General features: G+C 42.7%; 1 protein-coding gene across 2 annotated transcripts in view; it reads right to left on the bottom strand.

Annotated features, from left to right (window-relative positions):
- Positions 1–612: 612 nt before the first annotated feature.
- The window catches only part of BMERB1 (bMERB domain containing 1), a 59,948-nt gene continuing 43,223 nt past the window's right edge, over positions 613–17,337 (bottom strand). For both annotated transcript variants that reach the window (XM_066561170.1, XM_066561167.1), the window contains exons 3-6: positions 9,425–9,498; positions 6,534–6,648; positions 5,387–5,469; positions 613–4,023 (exon numbers count right to left, since the gene is read on the bottom strand). In XM_066561170.1, the coding sequence (XP_066417267.1) occupies positions 3,911–4,023; positions 5,387–5,469; positions 6,534–6,648; positions 9,425–9,498 (385 nt within the window). In that variant the 3' untranslated portion in view covers positions 613–3,910. The remainder of the gene's footprint in view (positions 4,024–5,386; positions 5,470–6,533; positions 6,649–9,424; positions 9,499–17,337) is intronic.

Genomic DNA, 17,337 nt, shown 5'->3' with positions numbered 1-17,337 from the left:
ACCCCTCCTTACTCATCCCTGAGGCAGAGTTGCTGCTGAGGCTGTTGGGATCCAGGCTCAGCTGCTGAGCTGTTCTCAGCATCCCATGTCAAGTCTTGTGTGCACAGGGAAGGGAGAGGGAGTTTTGGCTTTTGGGCAATGTTTTTGGTCTGATCCTGTTTGAAAGCAGCCTGCTTGCCTGGCTGTTTGTAGGCTGGAGGGGGTCATGTGAAACAAGGTGCACTTTGGTAACAATGGTAGCATTTGTGCTGGGGTCAGGGAGGATTTTTTGTTCATTTCAATAACACCAGGGCCCTCTTGGCATGGCAGTTCTGATACTCAGGTGAGTCGGGGCCCTTATTCTCAGTGCAGGGCTGGGAACTGTCTCTAATATGAGCAGGCTCTGGTTCCAAAGTCATCTTAGAGCATTATGAGATTGGCTTTTTTGATGGGCTTTCTTTATTCAGTGAGAAAATCCTTTATTTCAGTAGCATCCCAAACTTACCCCTCAGCATTACTCCTTTTGTGCAGAATAGTAACCTTATTCTTTTTGAGAAGTATAGCAGCACAGGAACTGCATCCCATTCCATTCCACCACCAACTTTTCCCTCAGTAACAGGAAGAAACAAAGGCTTAGTATAACACAGCAGCTTAGTTTATTTGGAAATATGTTTAATTTGGAAGAGATTCAGTAGGCCTAGGGGAAGGTACAAGAGAACCATTTGCTGGTGGAATTGGTGATTTGTACAAACAGCACTTCAGCACTTTTGTTTTTCTCAGTAGACTGAGATCCTGTCCTGAACACAGTCATGTTTACCAGTGTGTGAAATCCACCTTACACATTCTTCCACACACTCTTCCACTGCCTTGCCTTCTTTCTGAAGTGATAAATAGCCAGGATTTCCAGAAGAGATACTGGGTGCTTTCATCAATGTCCCTCTCTGCTGACAGTGACTGATAGCTGAAAATCAACTCTGAAATGATGCCAGTTACTCCATATAGTCACCCAAAGATACTTGTCTGATACTCTGCTGATTTTATATATGGGGATTGTATAATGTGTTGTGCTCACAGGATCAAGGAAGTTACAAAGCCCCTAGTTGTTCTTGGGATATTCAGTGATTTAGTCTGGTTTTTAAAAATAAGGGTCAAGAGTTTTACACTTAATTCCTTCCTAAGTTTAATTTGTTTAATTGCAGCCATTAGCTTTGACATCAGCCATAAGGGCTCTGCTGTGTTCTGGATAGGCAACACTAAACCAGTGTTGAACACAGTTGAGAATGGGACCTTACAGTCTTAAAAATCCAGGACTTTATTGCTAAGCAGCATCACTGATCCACTTCTGAAGGAACCACTTGTGCACTGCAGGCAAGCTCTTCAAACCCACCCAAATAAACAGAGAAATTTGCTAATTAAAAACAAAAACTGGCACACAGAAAAGCTTCCAGCTGAGCCAAGCTAGAACTTCTGAAAATGAAGTTCACTCTCATTAACACTGCTGGAGTTCCAGTCCCTTTGGGGCACTGGCTGCCAGTGCTCAGCTGTAAGAATATTGCACATTCCTACTTGCAGTGTTTCTTCTTGGTTTTAATTAAAGGAGATTGCTCTGTAGCCTGGTCATGAGTGTTGCTTCCCAGGAATGTCTGTTTCTTGCTAATGAAATTTTTTCATAGAAACCAACATTGCACTCACTTCACTTCATTCCCAGGTGGATTCTGTGCAGCCTGTAGGGATCATCCCTCTCATCAGCACAGCCTGGGTTAAACACTCATGTGCAGGAGTCACCTCAGGCCTTAAAAACCATGTACAAAGTCTTTCTGGAGCCTTTATTAGTGGCATTCACAGCTGATCCCCCTGAGGTTTAAAGTTGGTGCTTCACTAGAGCTTTTTCCCTGATTCCCATTTGCCTTTATTAGTGACACTGAACATCTGCCTCTTGCCTTTAGATACTGATAATTCCTGATGTCTTAGCTGGGTACCAGCAAGAGCCTGTGGAATTTTACAGAGGCCAATGGGTGTTTCTTTCCCTCCAGTGTGTATTATCACCCCTAAAAGCAGTTTTCCCCATAACTGTGTAAATGCACACAGGTGCCTGCAGAGTCCAGCCCACACCAGGTACAGACTGTGAAGCTACAGAGCTCAGTGTGGTGTTTTATGTCTCAACGAGGACACAATAATCATACATGAGAGTCAGCCTTTGTTCTCTTTCCTGCATCTTTGGTCAAAATAATTAAAGTGCTTCTATGTCTCAGTGGAAACCTTTTGGTTTTTTTCCTCTTTGATCCTTAAAACTGAAGGTACTTAGTGATGTTGGTTCTTTGTCTCAAGTGAGTCTGCAATACTGAAATTATTCTGGAAATGCAAGTGGTTTTCATCAAATCAGTCAGTGCTAGGGATTGGGTTTTATTTGTATAAGGATATTCTGAGTTACTTTAGATGGTGTCTATTGCCTTCAACCTTAATTCGATACTTTTTCTCCCTAAAAAAATAACTGTTTATCCTTTTGGGGTAACTGCTGTTAATTTTTTCTCCTTCCCTATACTGTAGTTCCTTGGTATATAAGCACACACTTCATTTAGCTGGCTTCACAAAATGGAAGTTCCTTTTGCAAAATGTTATTTTAGGAACTTGTTGCTATCTTTTGTTATTTCTAAGCCTGAGATTGTCACACTAGATCCATGTAAGTTTATTTTACTATTTACACCTATCACAGTACATTTATATGGAATACCATCACACAGACAAACCAGCTACTGACAGCTAATATAAAGATATTAGATTCCACAAGCTTAATCTGCATAGAGACCAGAAACACACTTAATGGTGAAACACAGACAAGTATTTCTGTATTTCCCTTAATTTTAAACCCATTTTATATAGAATGTGATCTTCCTGCCACAAATACCCACTTCTGTATTTGTATATTTGTCTTGTGGCCAAATTGTCTTGGGTGTCTTGTGTCTTCCTATGCTTTATTATGGATAGTTTCTATTTCTTGTGGTCACAAAATATACAATTAAAACTCGTTTTAAGCATGGTTTCAATATTAGTTCAATTTTGTCTTCCATTCTTCTCCCAGCAATCTCTCAGTGATGTGCAATCTCCTGCTGCATGTAGCTTGTAAAAATGGACAAAATCCTGGGTGAATATTTCTCTTACTTCGTGGGAGTTGGAGATCTAAAACAGAAGTGACACAACCTTGGACTGCAACATCAACTTGCAGATTACTGTGGCTGTGCTTTGCTAAAGCTTTGCCAGGGATTTATTTCCCCTGGTGCAAGCAATATTAATTTGACTTGAGTAATTCAGATATCATATGGGATATAGAAATCTGTAGCTACTTGCAGCATCCTTGCCACTGATCTCATTCTTTAGGAAGAATTTGAAATGAAACTCCACAGCAAAGTACTTGAACATCACACAGGTTTGGTATTTTGTATGCAACATCAGTTATCCTACAGTTGCTTCCTCTATCACTTGTGCTATATATAGCATTGCTACTTGTGGCTTTTGTTCTGAAAAGTAGCCAAAATAGGAGAATTTGGCAATTTTTGAGTGCAGTTTGTCATGGGGGGGGAAAGTGTACAACATATTCTTCTAAAGTTATAGCCCATAAAAATTGCTGTTTTACACCATACTGGATCAAATACAGCCCCTTTTCATTCACCTGTATCACAGGGGTGGTTTTTGTTGACTCTACTGCTGATCTCTTCTGGTCCCTGGACAGCCACTAAATAGATTTCTTTGTTTTTAGGCATGCGTGTAGAGTGATCCATGCAACAGTGAGGAACCTGCCGTGTGCAGTCCATAGATGACACCTGTGCAGCTGCTCTGGCTCCCTCAGCAGGATGCTGCTGGTTCCCCTCACCATCCACTTCCACTCAATGGAAACACTGAAAAGACAAGCAGGCTGGGAAGCCCAGGGCTCTCTCTACATGATGTTGCACTGTGTGGCCCCACAACAATCTTTAATAATCGCCAGCCCAGCCTTGGCAATGGTGGGCTTGCTTGGAGGAGGTTCTGCCTTCTTTTCTGCTGGGCTGCCTGCAATGATCAAAACAGGACACCATTAGAACCAAGAGCTGCTCAAACTCTTCCTTCCTACTTCTGCCCTAAAGGGTGCAAACCCTTCCTGCCCTCTCTCCACCCACCCTGAATTTTTTAGGTCCTGTTTGAACAATACACTTTGCTGGTTTGAAACTGCTCAGAAAGTCTCATCTCTTCAGGGAAGGGTGTTAAGAGAAGCTGAGGGATCCATACATCTCAAAGGGAGGGTAAAATTGTATCTGGTTCAAGGCAGGTGTCCCTTTTCATAGCCACGGGTCCTTTCACAAAGTCATTTCACTGTTCAATTCCCAGCAAGGAAAGGAGCTGAAGGACAAAAGTATTGCTAGAATTTATTCTCTCATTGGCTTGGATGTTGTAATTAAGGGAACAAGATAAAGGCAGGTTTTCATTTTTCAGGGTGAAAAGAATCTTTTTATCTTTAAAACTGCATTTAAAAGCAATGAGAATGTAAATAAACAAGGGAGATGAGTCATGCTCCCTGTGACTAAGGGGGTATAAATAATTAGTGATGCATCTTAAAATGTCTCTTCTCAACTTCAAGGTCATTCCAGTCCCTCTGGGAACTCTTGAGCAAGATCTTGATCTGTGCAAAATGGCAGAATGTTTGATACAAACCTCTTCAGCTGCTGGACCTCTCTAAGAAGGGCACTGCTCTCACTTGACTCTGCCTGAGAGCTCATCCTGAGACAGGGCAAAATCAATCTGTGAACTGCTACAGCTCCTGCTGTGGCTGTGACTGTTCTGCTTGAAAGTTGCAGCTAAAAGCTTCTGAGGCATCAGGAAATCCACTTTGTCTCTCAGAAACCAGAGCGTTTCCATTCTGCCTACAAGTGATTTGGGTTGGGGTGGTTCAAAAGCCTATTTCTGATGGTAATGTGTAAGAAATTTGGGTTAGCTGTGGAAGTTTGCAGTTTTTTCTCTAGTTTCCATCTTGACTGCAGTAAAACAGGTGAACTTTGTTTCAGAAATTCCAGCATGGACCTGAAGAGGTTTTTTTTTTCATTATTTTTGCAGAAACAGATAGGAAAATTATTAATAAAAATCGAACTGCTTAGAAAAGCAGCTTGTGGCTCTGTGTATACAAATATACTTTGCATATTTAAAACATGCAGAGCAATTCTGAAGTGGCCATAGGTGACTGAAATTCAGTTTTAAGGGGTAATTTGGTATCTGAAGTCTAAGTGGCCAGCAGTTGCTGACACCCTGAGCTGTTTCTAGGTGATCTAGCTAGCTCCTCCTAGCTTTTGCCAGAGGCTGCCCTGTGAAAATGTTCTTATAATCAGGTGTCTTTGGAGTTTTTCCTTTTGCTCTTGTTTTTTCTTAATGATTAGGAACTCACTGGTAGGAGACTGTGTTGCTTTGTCGATGGGTTTTAACTTGGTGCGAAGGAACTCAGCCATCTCTCTGTCTTCTTCTTTTTCCCTGGTGGAAGGAAGGAAAACAGAGGAAGGAGTTTTCTTTGTAAATGGGACAGAAAAAGCTAGAGCAGCTAGGATCAAGTCACTAGTAAACAATTAATTTCTTTGCTGTTTTTAGAAACATTTAATTTTGCCGCTTATTAAAAAGCAAAATATTTGCCTAAATGAAAACTGCTGCTGAGGCTTTTGTGATTTGCACACAGGGTTCAGTGAGAGCTCTGGGTTCAGTTCTAGCTCAGGCTCCTTGTCAGCTGCTGCCTCTGGCCAGCTCTCTTTGATCAGCTGCAGGACTGGCAGAAGCTTTGCCAAATCCTCTCCTTGCTGGCTCAGAATTTCAATGTGTTGGAGGAGATATTGTCCTTTTGGATAAATGGATGGAGTCTTTACTGCTGAATGAGGGGGAAGGAAGAGCAAAACTGACTCTGTAGAGTGCTGACCTCAAACCAAAGATTGGATTTGAGTGCTGGAAGTGAACTTTTGAGGAAGCCTACAACTTTCTTGGCAGCTTTGGGCTAAACTGTGGAGATGAAACCCTTCAGAACCTGCCCATGTCTTAGGTAGGGCTGTACTGCTGAGGGCTTTTTAGTTGGTTTGGGGTTTTTTGTTGTTGTTTGAGTTGTTTTGCTATGACAAGATGGGAATAGTAGTAATCAACCTGACAACATGAATAATTAAAAAAGGAGGATTTTAGATGTCTACAGATATGTCCCTTATAAAATTCCATTTCATGTCTACCTCTTATCCCAAGAGAATTCCCTGGTAGCAGCATAAATCCTGTTCTTTTCAATGGTAAATGCCCAGACTGTTTCTGGTAGGAAAATAAGAGACCAAAGCTCACTGTTATTCATGAGATGTCTGGATCATTAATGGGATAAAGAGCCACAGAATTAGAGTAATCTAATTTTAATGGTTTTCCTATGGAATGGAGAGGAGGCTTTTAACTTGGTAAGTTGTTTTGAAGGACCAAATCTCTCCCATTAATGTTGATTTAAATTTTGTCACTTAATCTATTGTATTATTAGGTTTGTGGAATGCCACTAAATAAGTTCAGTTGCTCTTGGTTCTTACCTTAATCTCTCCACCTCTGCATCATCTACAAGAAAATCTCTTTTTTGTACCAATCGATGAATCTTCTGAATCAGTTCATCCTCTCTTTGCTTCTCCATCTTTGTTTTTTCTTTTTCTGGTCAAAAGGAGAGAAAAGAGTGTGTTACTTTGGACTCTGGGGAGTGTGAGGGGGTGGTGTAGGATGTTGCAGATGTCTGAGGATCAGCTGCTGACTGAAGTCAATGGTTTTCCAGACTGAGTCACCAAAGCCCAGCAAGCTGGGTCACTGCCTCTGCTCTCCTCACTTGCTGCTCTTGGCTCTGATCAGCTTAATGGGCTGAAGGCTCTGTGGGGTTTGCTAAGCCTGGTTTTAATTTGCAATGACTCTTCAAGACATTGCTTGGAAAATTTTTAAGAGCTTTGGCAAGAAAATAGTTCCAGATGCTTTGTTAAAATCCAATGTACAAAATCCATTTGACCTCAGGGGAAAGGAGATCACACCAAAAGGAACTATTTCTCTGTGTTTCAAGACAGCTTTGGCTGTTGAAAATAACACCTTTTTTTCTATTCTGACAAGACAGGTGAGCTGCAAATCCCCACCAACAGCATCAATTGTAAAATGTGGAAAAATAAATGCAAGTTTATTTTCCCTGTACTTCAAAAATCTGAGTAATTAATATATCTCCTTGTGAATTGGCCAGCCTGGAATGGCTAGGTTGTCTGTAAACAACAATTTTTGTGGCATGAAAGAGGTGCCTGTTGCAAACTAAAAGTCATAAATGTTAGGGATTACAGAGCTGTCATTTCAGGCTATAAAGCAAATGTATTTAAGACAGAACTCTTCAAACCTGGCAAGTGCAGCAGAGATGAGAAAGCCAGAGGCAAATCCAAGCTCATGTATTTCTCTGAGAAGCTGAACATTTTGAGCAGCTACGAAGACACCTTGTATTAAATCAAGATTTTGGGCTTTGGGCAGCAGACCTGCCCAGTTCAGAGCAGTGGGAGCTGGGGGAGGCAGAGTGAGCTCTGCAGTCTGATCATCTGACCTGTGTTGTGGCTGCTGATTTAAGTTATAAGACACTTTAAATGGCTCAACTAATCAGACACTTGAAAACAATTGTTTTTAGTACAGATTAAAAAAAAAAGAATGCTTAGAAGTGGCTGCTTTTTCCTGCTTTGTCTGTAATGGCTAAGGAGCAAGGACTCTCCTCACCTCTGAAGATAGAAGCTACTTTCTACTTCCTTTCAATCCTTTTCCTAAATTGAGATGTGCTCTCCCATTATATCCTTCAGGAAACTGTCTACTGAGAATATTAATATATGTGGCAAAATATTGCATATTCTGTGTACTAAAGGACTGATTCCACACTTACTGAAATTGGCTAAACTGTGTCCACTGAAACCAAAGAGCAGCTCTCCATACAAATCTGTATTCTTTCAGGAAAATTATGGTGGAGATCCTGTGAATGAATCCACTTCTGGAAAGTGTTTTTCTAGGCTAGGCACATGCTGTGTCAGCACAGAGTCAGAGCCAGCAGCTGCTGTGTCTTTGTTAGGACCAAGCTCTCTGTGACCCTGCCTGCAGATGCTGCTGCTGGAACTGCACCTCTTGAATTCTTAAATTAGCTGAGATTTGTGAAGTTCTAAGGAGAAACTGCTGTCTGTGGGTCTCTGCTTGAGGCCTTGAGACTGGAAAATCACTTCTAAAAGATAAAAAAAGCCCAAACAGCAGGAACACCACAAGAATGAAAGCTGATTAACCCTATCTGTTAGTTCAAAGTCTGGACAGCAAAGGTTGCAGATCAGGAAAGTGAGGCAAGGGGCAGCATTCACAGATACTTTCTAGGATTTGTAATCCTCTCCATTTGAATGAATAAAGAACCAACAGTGTTATTATTAAAAATTTGAAATGTGACCTCTATAAGAAGTATAAGGAAAGAAAAAGTAAGAAATATTATGAATCTATTTCTGTTAAGTGCAAAATGTGGCAAAGTTTTTACACAGCTAAAAGTGAGTGGTTTCAGCATAGATCTCTTTCCTATGTCACAAATGCCCTGGTCTCTCCTTTCTGAGGACAAAGCTGTCCTTCCAAAGTTGCACAATAAAATGTGAGGAGGAAAAATGAGGATAACCAAAGGATAGACAAAACTTGGACTTAATAGTTAAGCAGGAGCAGTTAAGCAAATTATTTCTGCAGGGTGCTGGAGGCTGTGCAGTAATATGTGATGCAACTGGCCTGCTGCAGTTGCTGAGTGTTTTGCAGGATTTATTTTTTTCTTGACCAGAGTGGGGCTGTGGATCATCTAAAATGGCAAAGGTGTAGAGAAGTGGAATTCCTCACTGATGGCAGCTGGAGTTCTGAGCCAAGGACTGCAGAACTGTCCACAGCTCTGTCCCTCCTTCAAACATTGAATTTGCAGAGATTTATGGCAAAGTTTTGGGCCTTGCTTTTCATAGTAACCTGTTCTTGATCCTAGAAGGTAGATTTAACTACAGGTGTGATAATGGATTGGTGTAGCAAGGAAAAAATCAATCACATTCACAGTGATGGTTATAAATCCTTCTCCTCTCCCTCTTTTATCTCTGGTATCTCAGCACTTGTCTTTTTTACCTGACAATCTCTGTGGCACTTGGTTCCCTTGAGATTGCCAAGGGAGTGCAAGAAATAAGGAATGTGCTCCTTGTTTGATATTTGCAGGGTTGCTGCCATGGGAGCAGGGAAATACAGCATGAAAAGAAATTCAGAGACAGAGCTTAGAGATGGGCAGGAAAATGGGAATTAAAAATGAGGACTTGAGGAGAGAGATATGAAACTGCACCTTGTGGGGAGGAGATTCTGGTTGTTGGGGCATGGGTGGGGATGGTGCCAGGAGCACAGGGGTTACCCTAACACTGGTGGAGACAGCCATTACCTGGGATTGCTACCAAAGTCTGCAGCTCCTGCTTAAGGTTCATAATGTCTTTGCACAGCTGGATGTCATCCATCCTGCAGAAACAGAAAAAGCATGGTCAGACATGCAAACCCCACTCTCTGCTGATGGGATTGGCCAGATCTGATCTGAGTACCTGGCCCTGGCCTTGCTGGGAGCTGCCAGCCTGAAAGGGATCCTGACACTCTTGGCTCACCAAGATTCACAAAAAGCAAAGGGTATTTAATACTAAATGCCCATTGAGCTCACCAAGTTTCACAAAAAGCAAAGGGTATTGAATACTAAATGCCCATTGAGCTCACCAAGTTTCACAAAAAGCAAAGGGTATTTAATACTAAATGCCCATTGAGCTCACCAAGTTTCACAAAAAGCAAAGGGTATTTAATACTAAATGCCCATTGAGCCCTTGGTTACTTGTCTTGCTCACTGATTTGTGTGTAGGTTCATACCCGTCACTGTGGATAATTTCAGATTTTACTTTCTTGAACATCAGAGAACATTCTGGAGAGGGCACTTGTATCCAAAATGGTCCTGGGAAAAGACAGGGGAGCCTTTTTGCACTTACTGCAGCAAGAGTTTTCACCAGGGAAAGAGCAAGAACAGCAGAGCCTGGGAAGGGACAGCAGAGGGTGACAGATTATTTGGCACAGCCAGGGCAAGGTTCATATTCTACCACCAGATTTCTTTGTGACCCTACTAATAATTCAGCTCTAACACCAGAGATCTGGAAACTGACATAATTTGGCATTTATCTGTTTCTGAGGTTTTGTGCCTTGGGTGAATGTCCTCCATGGTTGATGTTAAATGCTTCAAATCCTTGATATGTGCAGAAAGTCCATTAATGTTAAGACACAGAAGACAGCTTAAGTAAAAAGAAAAGTAACATTAGCAGAAACTGCACCTTCAGCTCTCATTGAAACTGCTGCTTCTCCTGAGAGCTGCCACTGAATCTCTGCCCTGGAAGGCAGCAGCCTTCAGCATCAGCTCCCTGGCACAGGTTTTATCCAGGGCCACAGGGGCAGTCAGGGCTCAGGTGTTGGCTCCAAGAGCAGCATCTGGGGCTTTCATTTGGAGATCACCCCCTGAGGAGCACAAACCCAGCCTGTGTGATTAATTGTACATTCTCAGCTTGGATCTCACCCACACTCTCCCTGCCCACGGATCTCTGGGCTCTGTTTTTCACAATCCTGTGCCTGAGGGGGGGATGTGCTGCTGCCTGAGCCCCTGGAGCAGCTGAGGTGCCATCAGAGCAGGGGCTGGCACTGTGTGTGTGTGTGAGAGGGAGCCCCCAAAGGACAATGCAACCAAATCATTGAATTAAGTGAGGAGTGGGAAAAGTAGGTGTTTCTGGCACAAATAAGACTTTAATCACACCCCAAGAGCTTTTATTCTCCTTGCTGCCTCTGCCAGGATTGCAGGTCTCTGCAGGGAGCTGTCCTTCAGCTGCTTTGCTCTTGCTAGTAAAACATGTTGATCCCTCTGTTATTTGCTGCTTGGGTTAACTCCATCTCGCCTGTTCTGATACTTCCACTGTGCCATGACAGCTATTCCTGCTGCCTTTTCACCCCTCTCCTCCCAAAATACAGCTGTGAAATACCTCTCCTAATAATCTTTATTGCTGACCTCTTTTCCTTCTTTGTGTACCCCTGTCACTTCCACTGGGATCTTCTCTTCCACTGCCTATCTGTCTTGTAACACTTGCTTTTGTTGGGAAGAGCAGCATGTTTGCCTCAGGACTGGAGCAAGGTCCTTTGCTCTGTGTGTCTAGGACACTTGGAGGCAGAGATGTTTTTACTGATGAATATTCTGACTTAGGCTCCCCATATTATTCACTCTCATCCCAAGCAAAGCCTGCTTTACTTTTGAGATCCATCACGCTAAATGGTGCTGGAATTACTTTTATCAATTAATCTTAAACTGTCCTCCCAGGAGAGTGAGTATTCAAAATGTGCTGGGATATGAGCAAGGCTCACAGCTCCTTATCTATTCAGTGTTCATGCACTTTGGGTGGCAAGTTGGTACATTTGACTAAGATGACCATGCCTAACAAAGATGACATTTTCTTGGCAAGAAATGTTCAATACTGAACTGCTGTATTCAAATTATATCAGGCCACACTCCAACTAGTAAAGAGAACGGTGAGTTTCTACAAAAGAGATCTCTGTGATAGACAGAGAGGATTTTTTTTTTCTGATTCAGAAGATTTGGCTTCATTCTGAGAAGCTCTGAAATACACTAATTAAATACTTTACTATATCACTTTGGCTCCCTGCCCTCACTAAGGAACTCCAAAAAGCTAATGGCATGCTCTTCTCTGAGGATTTTCAGGAATTTAAAATACCACCAGCAGTACATTCCGAGTGAGAAAGATCATTCATGTTCAGCACTCCCTACAGTCCCTGTGCCTGACTTGTGGCTAAGGTGCTGGCCACATGGAGCAACTTTAGTTGCACTCTCTCCCCATTATTTTGGCTGGTTTTCAGTCTGACTGCAGAGCATGTAGCTGGTACTCCATGTATATTCTCAGCATCTCTTTTTCCTGAGACCTAAACTTTGTTCCTGCCTTGTAACACACAGCAGAGAAGTAAATCTGTGGCCAAAGCACTTTAGGTCTGTAACAGCTCTGTGACCACATGAATTCCAAAAATCAGAAGTCAGATGACCTCTCCAGAGTCCCAGTTCTGCAGGCTGGTGCATTGTGCTGATGGGCAAAATCTGAACCTACCATCTGCACCAATCCCCTCAAGCACATGGAACAGCTTTCCTCCCATCTGTGTCAAACAGCCTTTGTGTTTCATCCACTCCACGGTGCTGATTAGGAAAAAAGTAATAAAAAAAGAGGTTAAATGATGAAAGGGAGGGCTGAAGGACATATGGGACCATGCCAAAGCTTCATCCATCTGATTTAATGAAAGCAGGATCTATGGTTCCTTGTAACTATAAGGCACATCCCACATCTGCCAGCCAATAATACTGAATGCAGGGCAAATAATACTGATTGCAGGGCAAATAATACTGATTGCAGGGCAATTAATACTGAATGCAGGCAACAGGTGGTGCCTGGGCAAGAGCTGCCTTGTTGCCCTTGAAGGAAAGGGAAGAAGAGGAACTCCTGGAAAGGAAATCTCTTGGAAGGCCATTCAATCTGTACAGGCACTATGAACCTTCCTTTCTTTTCCCCCTTATGCTCTGGATGTTGGATGTGAGTAGTTACAAGGGTCCCAGAGGAAGTTAATGCTGCTTCTGAAAAAAAAAAAAAAAAATCCCAGTGTATTTCTCATTTGGAAGCTGGATGGTCAGCAGGGTTTGACTGAGAGCATCTTGATATTACTGTCAGACCTCTTTAGGAAGTAAAAAGTGCTTTTGGAAATCTTAAGGAAAGCAGCAATCTGCAGAGTAGAGGAGAAAAAATTCTTTGGGTCCCCTAACATACAGAAGTTCTCTCTGTCCTCTGGAAGAGGTGGTACATTCTCTTCAGTCCCTGTGAAGACACTTTTCTCATTGTAGAAAAAACACCAGTGAAGCAAACAGCAGTGACAATATGGCAGTTTTTCCTCCAGAGCTGAGCTTTAAATGTCTGCCCAAGAACCCTAAACACATGAGTTATGAGAATGATAAAACATTTCTCTGGTTAGGAGCCCAACTCCATTCCTGGAGTAATTGCAACAGTATTGAACTAGGGATGGATTCTCAGTGTGCTTTTGTGGATTCCTGACATGCTGCCTGCAATTCTGCTCTTCTCTTTCTTGATGGCTCATTGCAGAGCCCCCTCTGCATGCTTGGAGATAGCACACAAGCACACAAGTCTTTACTCTCATGGTGTTTCAAGCTACATCATCACAACTTACAAGCAGACTCTCTGTTTGCCAGAAAGAAACAACAAAAACCCAAACCTCATAATGAATAAACAGCGGGAGCAGAAGATTTTCTAAACATGGCACCAAATGACAGGAAAATAAGTGGGTTGGGGAACCTGCAGAGCCCTGGCACAGTGACTCAGCCCCATGACATGTTTGTGTGTCCAGCCTGCAGGGGAGAGTGCCCTGAGCACTGTCATTGCCATGCTCCAGGGAGGTGACAGCATGAGTCACCTCTGCTGGCACCATCTGCACCAGGGCAAGCACAGCCCTCTCATCCAGCTGGGCCTGGCAAGCCCCTGAGGCTCTGCAAGGAAATGGGAGCCAGGACTTTTAAAAAAACCACATTCTGTACCACACACAAAAGAATTGTTTTGTTTTGTTTCAGTAGAAATTATTCTTCAACAGCTGAATTTTTGTGTCTTCTTCTCAGCCAAGGAAGAAATCTGAATTCCCCAGTGTAAGACCTAGGTGCCATCTAGAGACATGCACAGGAAAAAAAGAAAAATTATAGTGGAAGCTCAGAGAAAAATCACATAACACCCCCCTTAATGGTCAGCCAAAAAAAAAAAGACATGGCCAACAAGACTCACAAATACTTCATACTTGAGTGTAAGAACTATTAGTAACACCAACATAAGCATCAAATATCATTTTCATTGATTTCAGGATGAGCAGAGCAGTTCAGTGTGTCTAGAGACCTTCTGCCTTTGCTGAATGACTTTCAAAGCTAGAAATAGATCTGTGCTCCCTCCAGCATGTCTATAAGAGGAGGTCTGAGATTTCCTTTGTTTTCTGTTATTGGATTAAAGTGCTTGAAGTTAAAAACGGAATGTAGACCAGGTTTGCTGGTTTCCTTCCCTCTCTTCCAGGAGAGTTTGCAGGCACTTAGATTATTTTTAGTTCTGTTTTAATACATTCCTGCCCCAGGAGTAAAATGCTTGTAATTGTTGGAGTTTCTGAAGACTTTGATAGTGCCAGTCCAGGAGCTGGCCAGAGAATCAGGTGTCACGCTAAGTCACAGCTGACATGATTATGTAACCAAAGGTCTCCATGTAGTGATAAAAAGATCATCTCCTTGGTGGTGTCTCCAGTGAGCAGGCTGAAACCAGCCAAGAGCAACCAGTAGTGATGGAGAAATGTGGGGGATTGAAGGAAAGAGATGTGTAGAAATAAAGAGAATTGCTCCAGAGATGGGGATGATGTCAAGCTCCAGACTGGAGGGACTTGAGTGGAGGCTGCCTTTGGGTACCGCAGGTGTTCATGGCTTTGCCAAAGCTGTGGGGAATCTGCAATGGTGAAAGTGTTCTTGGGACTACCAGAGCACTATAAATGTATAGAATCACTGAACTGCTAAGGTTGGAAGATGCCTCTAAGACAATGGAGTTCAGCAGTTACCTCAGCACAGCACCACGTCCCCAGGTGCCACATGCAGATGCCTTTTGAACACTTCCAGGGATGGTGACTCCACCACTGCCCTGGGCAGCCTGTTCCAATGCCTGATCACCCTTCCAGTCAAAACACTTTTCCTTATATCCAATCTAATCCTTCCCTGTGCAATTTGAGTCCATTTTCTCTTGCCTTGTTGCTTGTTACGTGGGAGGAGACCAACCTCCACCTGATGCTCCTCTTCCACATTTGGCTCCTTTTTGTCCCTGTCAGCTTGGCTTAGTTACTTAAATCTGCTAATTATAAATCTGTGAGATCACAGGCAACATTTAATGAATCCTGAACAGGTTTGAGTCATTTTGGTGTGTGTTTGTCACTGATGTTCAGCTCAGCACCTGGTGCTGCTGGGGCTGCAGGACACAGGGCTGGCAGTGAAGGGAGCAGATTTCTGGCCAGCCTTGGCATGGCAGCTCCCAAGCCACAGCTCCTGGGGTTCACTTGCTCTACTAAAGGAAATGGGTCTGACTTTCCTTGTTGAAAGTGCTCTCTGCTGGAGGAACACTGCATAGAAACTGCTGAACCACAACTTGCACAGTAATATAATTCAGCTATTGTTTCAGAAAATTGAAGGTGGCATTTGAAATTCCCAGTCCCAGAAGGGTCACATTTAAGGTATATTTCACATAAATTCAGAACAGTGTCTAAAGAGGCTGTCTGTTTTTCATTTTCACTGACATTGCTCAGTTCTCTTGAGTTTGGCCATCTCCTCTGCCAGTTACAATGTTCTGCTATGAATCAATAGTAACAAGAGGAGTTTTCCTGAAATTGCCCCACTGTGGAGGGGACTATTTCTCCATGTGGCTAAAACTGACTAAGTTAATTTGTCTAAAAAGATATAGACAGTAGAGAAGTCAGATTTAAATTCACAAGTATCAGCCCTTTGCAGCAGCATACAGAAGATTCTATACAAAAGCAGAGAGGCTGGTTCATTTGTCCTGCTCTGGTAGTTCTATTTTTGGATATTAGACAGTGGAAGGAGGAAACTCTAGGTCTGGCTGTGCACTGTCATTGTCTCCAGCAGAATCAATGATACATTTCCTTCTTCATTTGCCTTCATGTTTGACCTTTTCTTATTTTTAAAACCAGAAAAGCAACTATTTGTTATCCCAGCTGAAAAGAATATAAAGGTTTCTGGTATAAAATTAAACACTGACAGTCCCTTCCAGGGCTTTTCAACTCACTGGTTACCCTCCTATTTATAGCAGAAGACAAGTGAGAAGGACCAGTGAAATACCACAGGGCAAGGGGACATTTTACTGCAGAACATCCTTGCCTGGAGGAAGCCCAGCTGCCCAAAAGGGGGGCCAGGGTCTGTGAGTGCCACTGGGCAAACCAGAGCACAGGTAGCCAAGAGCTGGGAAGTGAAGAACAGTTTGGGATAAAAGGTTCCATCTGGAAACACAGTGCTGAATTTCTGCATTAACAATGACAAGGTCGAAGATCAAAGCTGCTGCTGCTCCTTCTATTAACAGCATTTTGTGACAGCCACAACACATATTCAATGCAGAAAATGCTGTTTAAAGAAAATTCTCTATTAAAGAACTATTTTTCTAGCTATCCAACAGAGACAATAATGAAAATCTTTTCTAAGACAAAAAACATCTCAACTACCAAGTTTACAATTAATTAAATACTTTCCAAATGGTAAGTTTATCATTATACACCACTAAAAAATTGCTTTTCCTTTTAGAGTATTTTAATGCACCATTTTTACAACCATACATTGAAAGTATAATGTTGTGTTTTCCTCTGGGGTTGATGGTTTGGTGTCAAACAGGGCAAAGGAGATGGGTCTGTAGAGAGATCCAGCTGAACTAAGGCATTTTCCTTCCTCTGGCAGAGCTGCTCCCTGTACTTTTAGCTTCAACTGCACAGTGCAGAACTTTGCAATTCTGTCCTGAACTCTTTTTCTTGAGGCTTGCAGGCATGTGAGGAGCTGGGAGGCTTGGCAGAGCTGGACCTTAGCAGGCCCACTGACATCCTTGGGGCCCCCAGACCCTTGGCAGTCCCCTGGAAATGCTGTTCCTAATCTCAGAGACCTCGAGCTTTGCCCATCTGACATTACAAAACCACCTTGTGCCATTTCATAGCTTGCAGTTCCCTGGTGATTTCCTCAAGGGCTCTGGTTATTGGCAGTGTGCTTGGGAGGCAAAGCTCAGTGTGACACGGCCACAGCTTCACCCTGTCATGCAGGAGAGCCTGGGCCACACCAGGCTGCCCCAGTATCTTACAGCTGGGCTGGGTGTTTTTGCTCCTGGTGCCTTATCTTCTGAAGCTGACAACCTGACATTTCTATTTATTGAACAATATGTATCATCACACAGCTGCCTCCTCCTCTACAGCCTCCCCAAGTCCATCCTATGTTCTGAGAGCGAGATGCAATCAGGAAGAAAAAAAAAAGGTAGGAAATCACAATAAGTGATGCTGTATTGCTAAGATTTCAGAACTGTGAAGGAGAAAAGATTTATTGCTCCTTTCCATGAAAAGACAGATCTTATCAGAAAACACTGACAACAACAGCTCTATTCATGAGCAAAAACCTGGTTTTGCTGGTGTTACTTATTTACACTGCAGTAACAGCAAGGTGCA

The sequence above is a fragment of the Molothrus aeneus genome, chromosome 16, assembly GCF_037042795.1.
Source record: "Molothrus aeneus isolate 106 chromosome 16, BPBGC_Maene_1.0, whole genome shotgun sequence".
Lineage (NCBI taxonomy): Eukaryota > Metazoa > Chordata > Aves > Passeriformes > Icteridae > Molothrus > Molothrus aeneus.
This window is presented reverse-complemented; position numbering and strand designations above follow the sequence as displayed.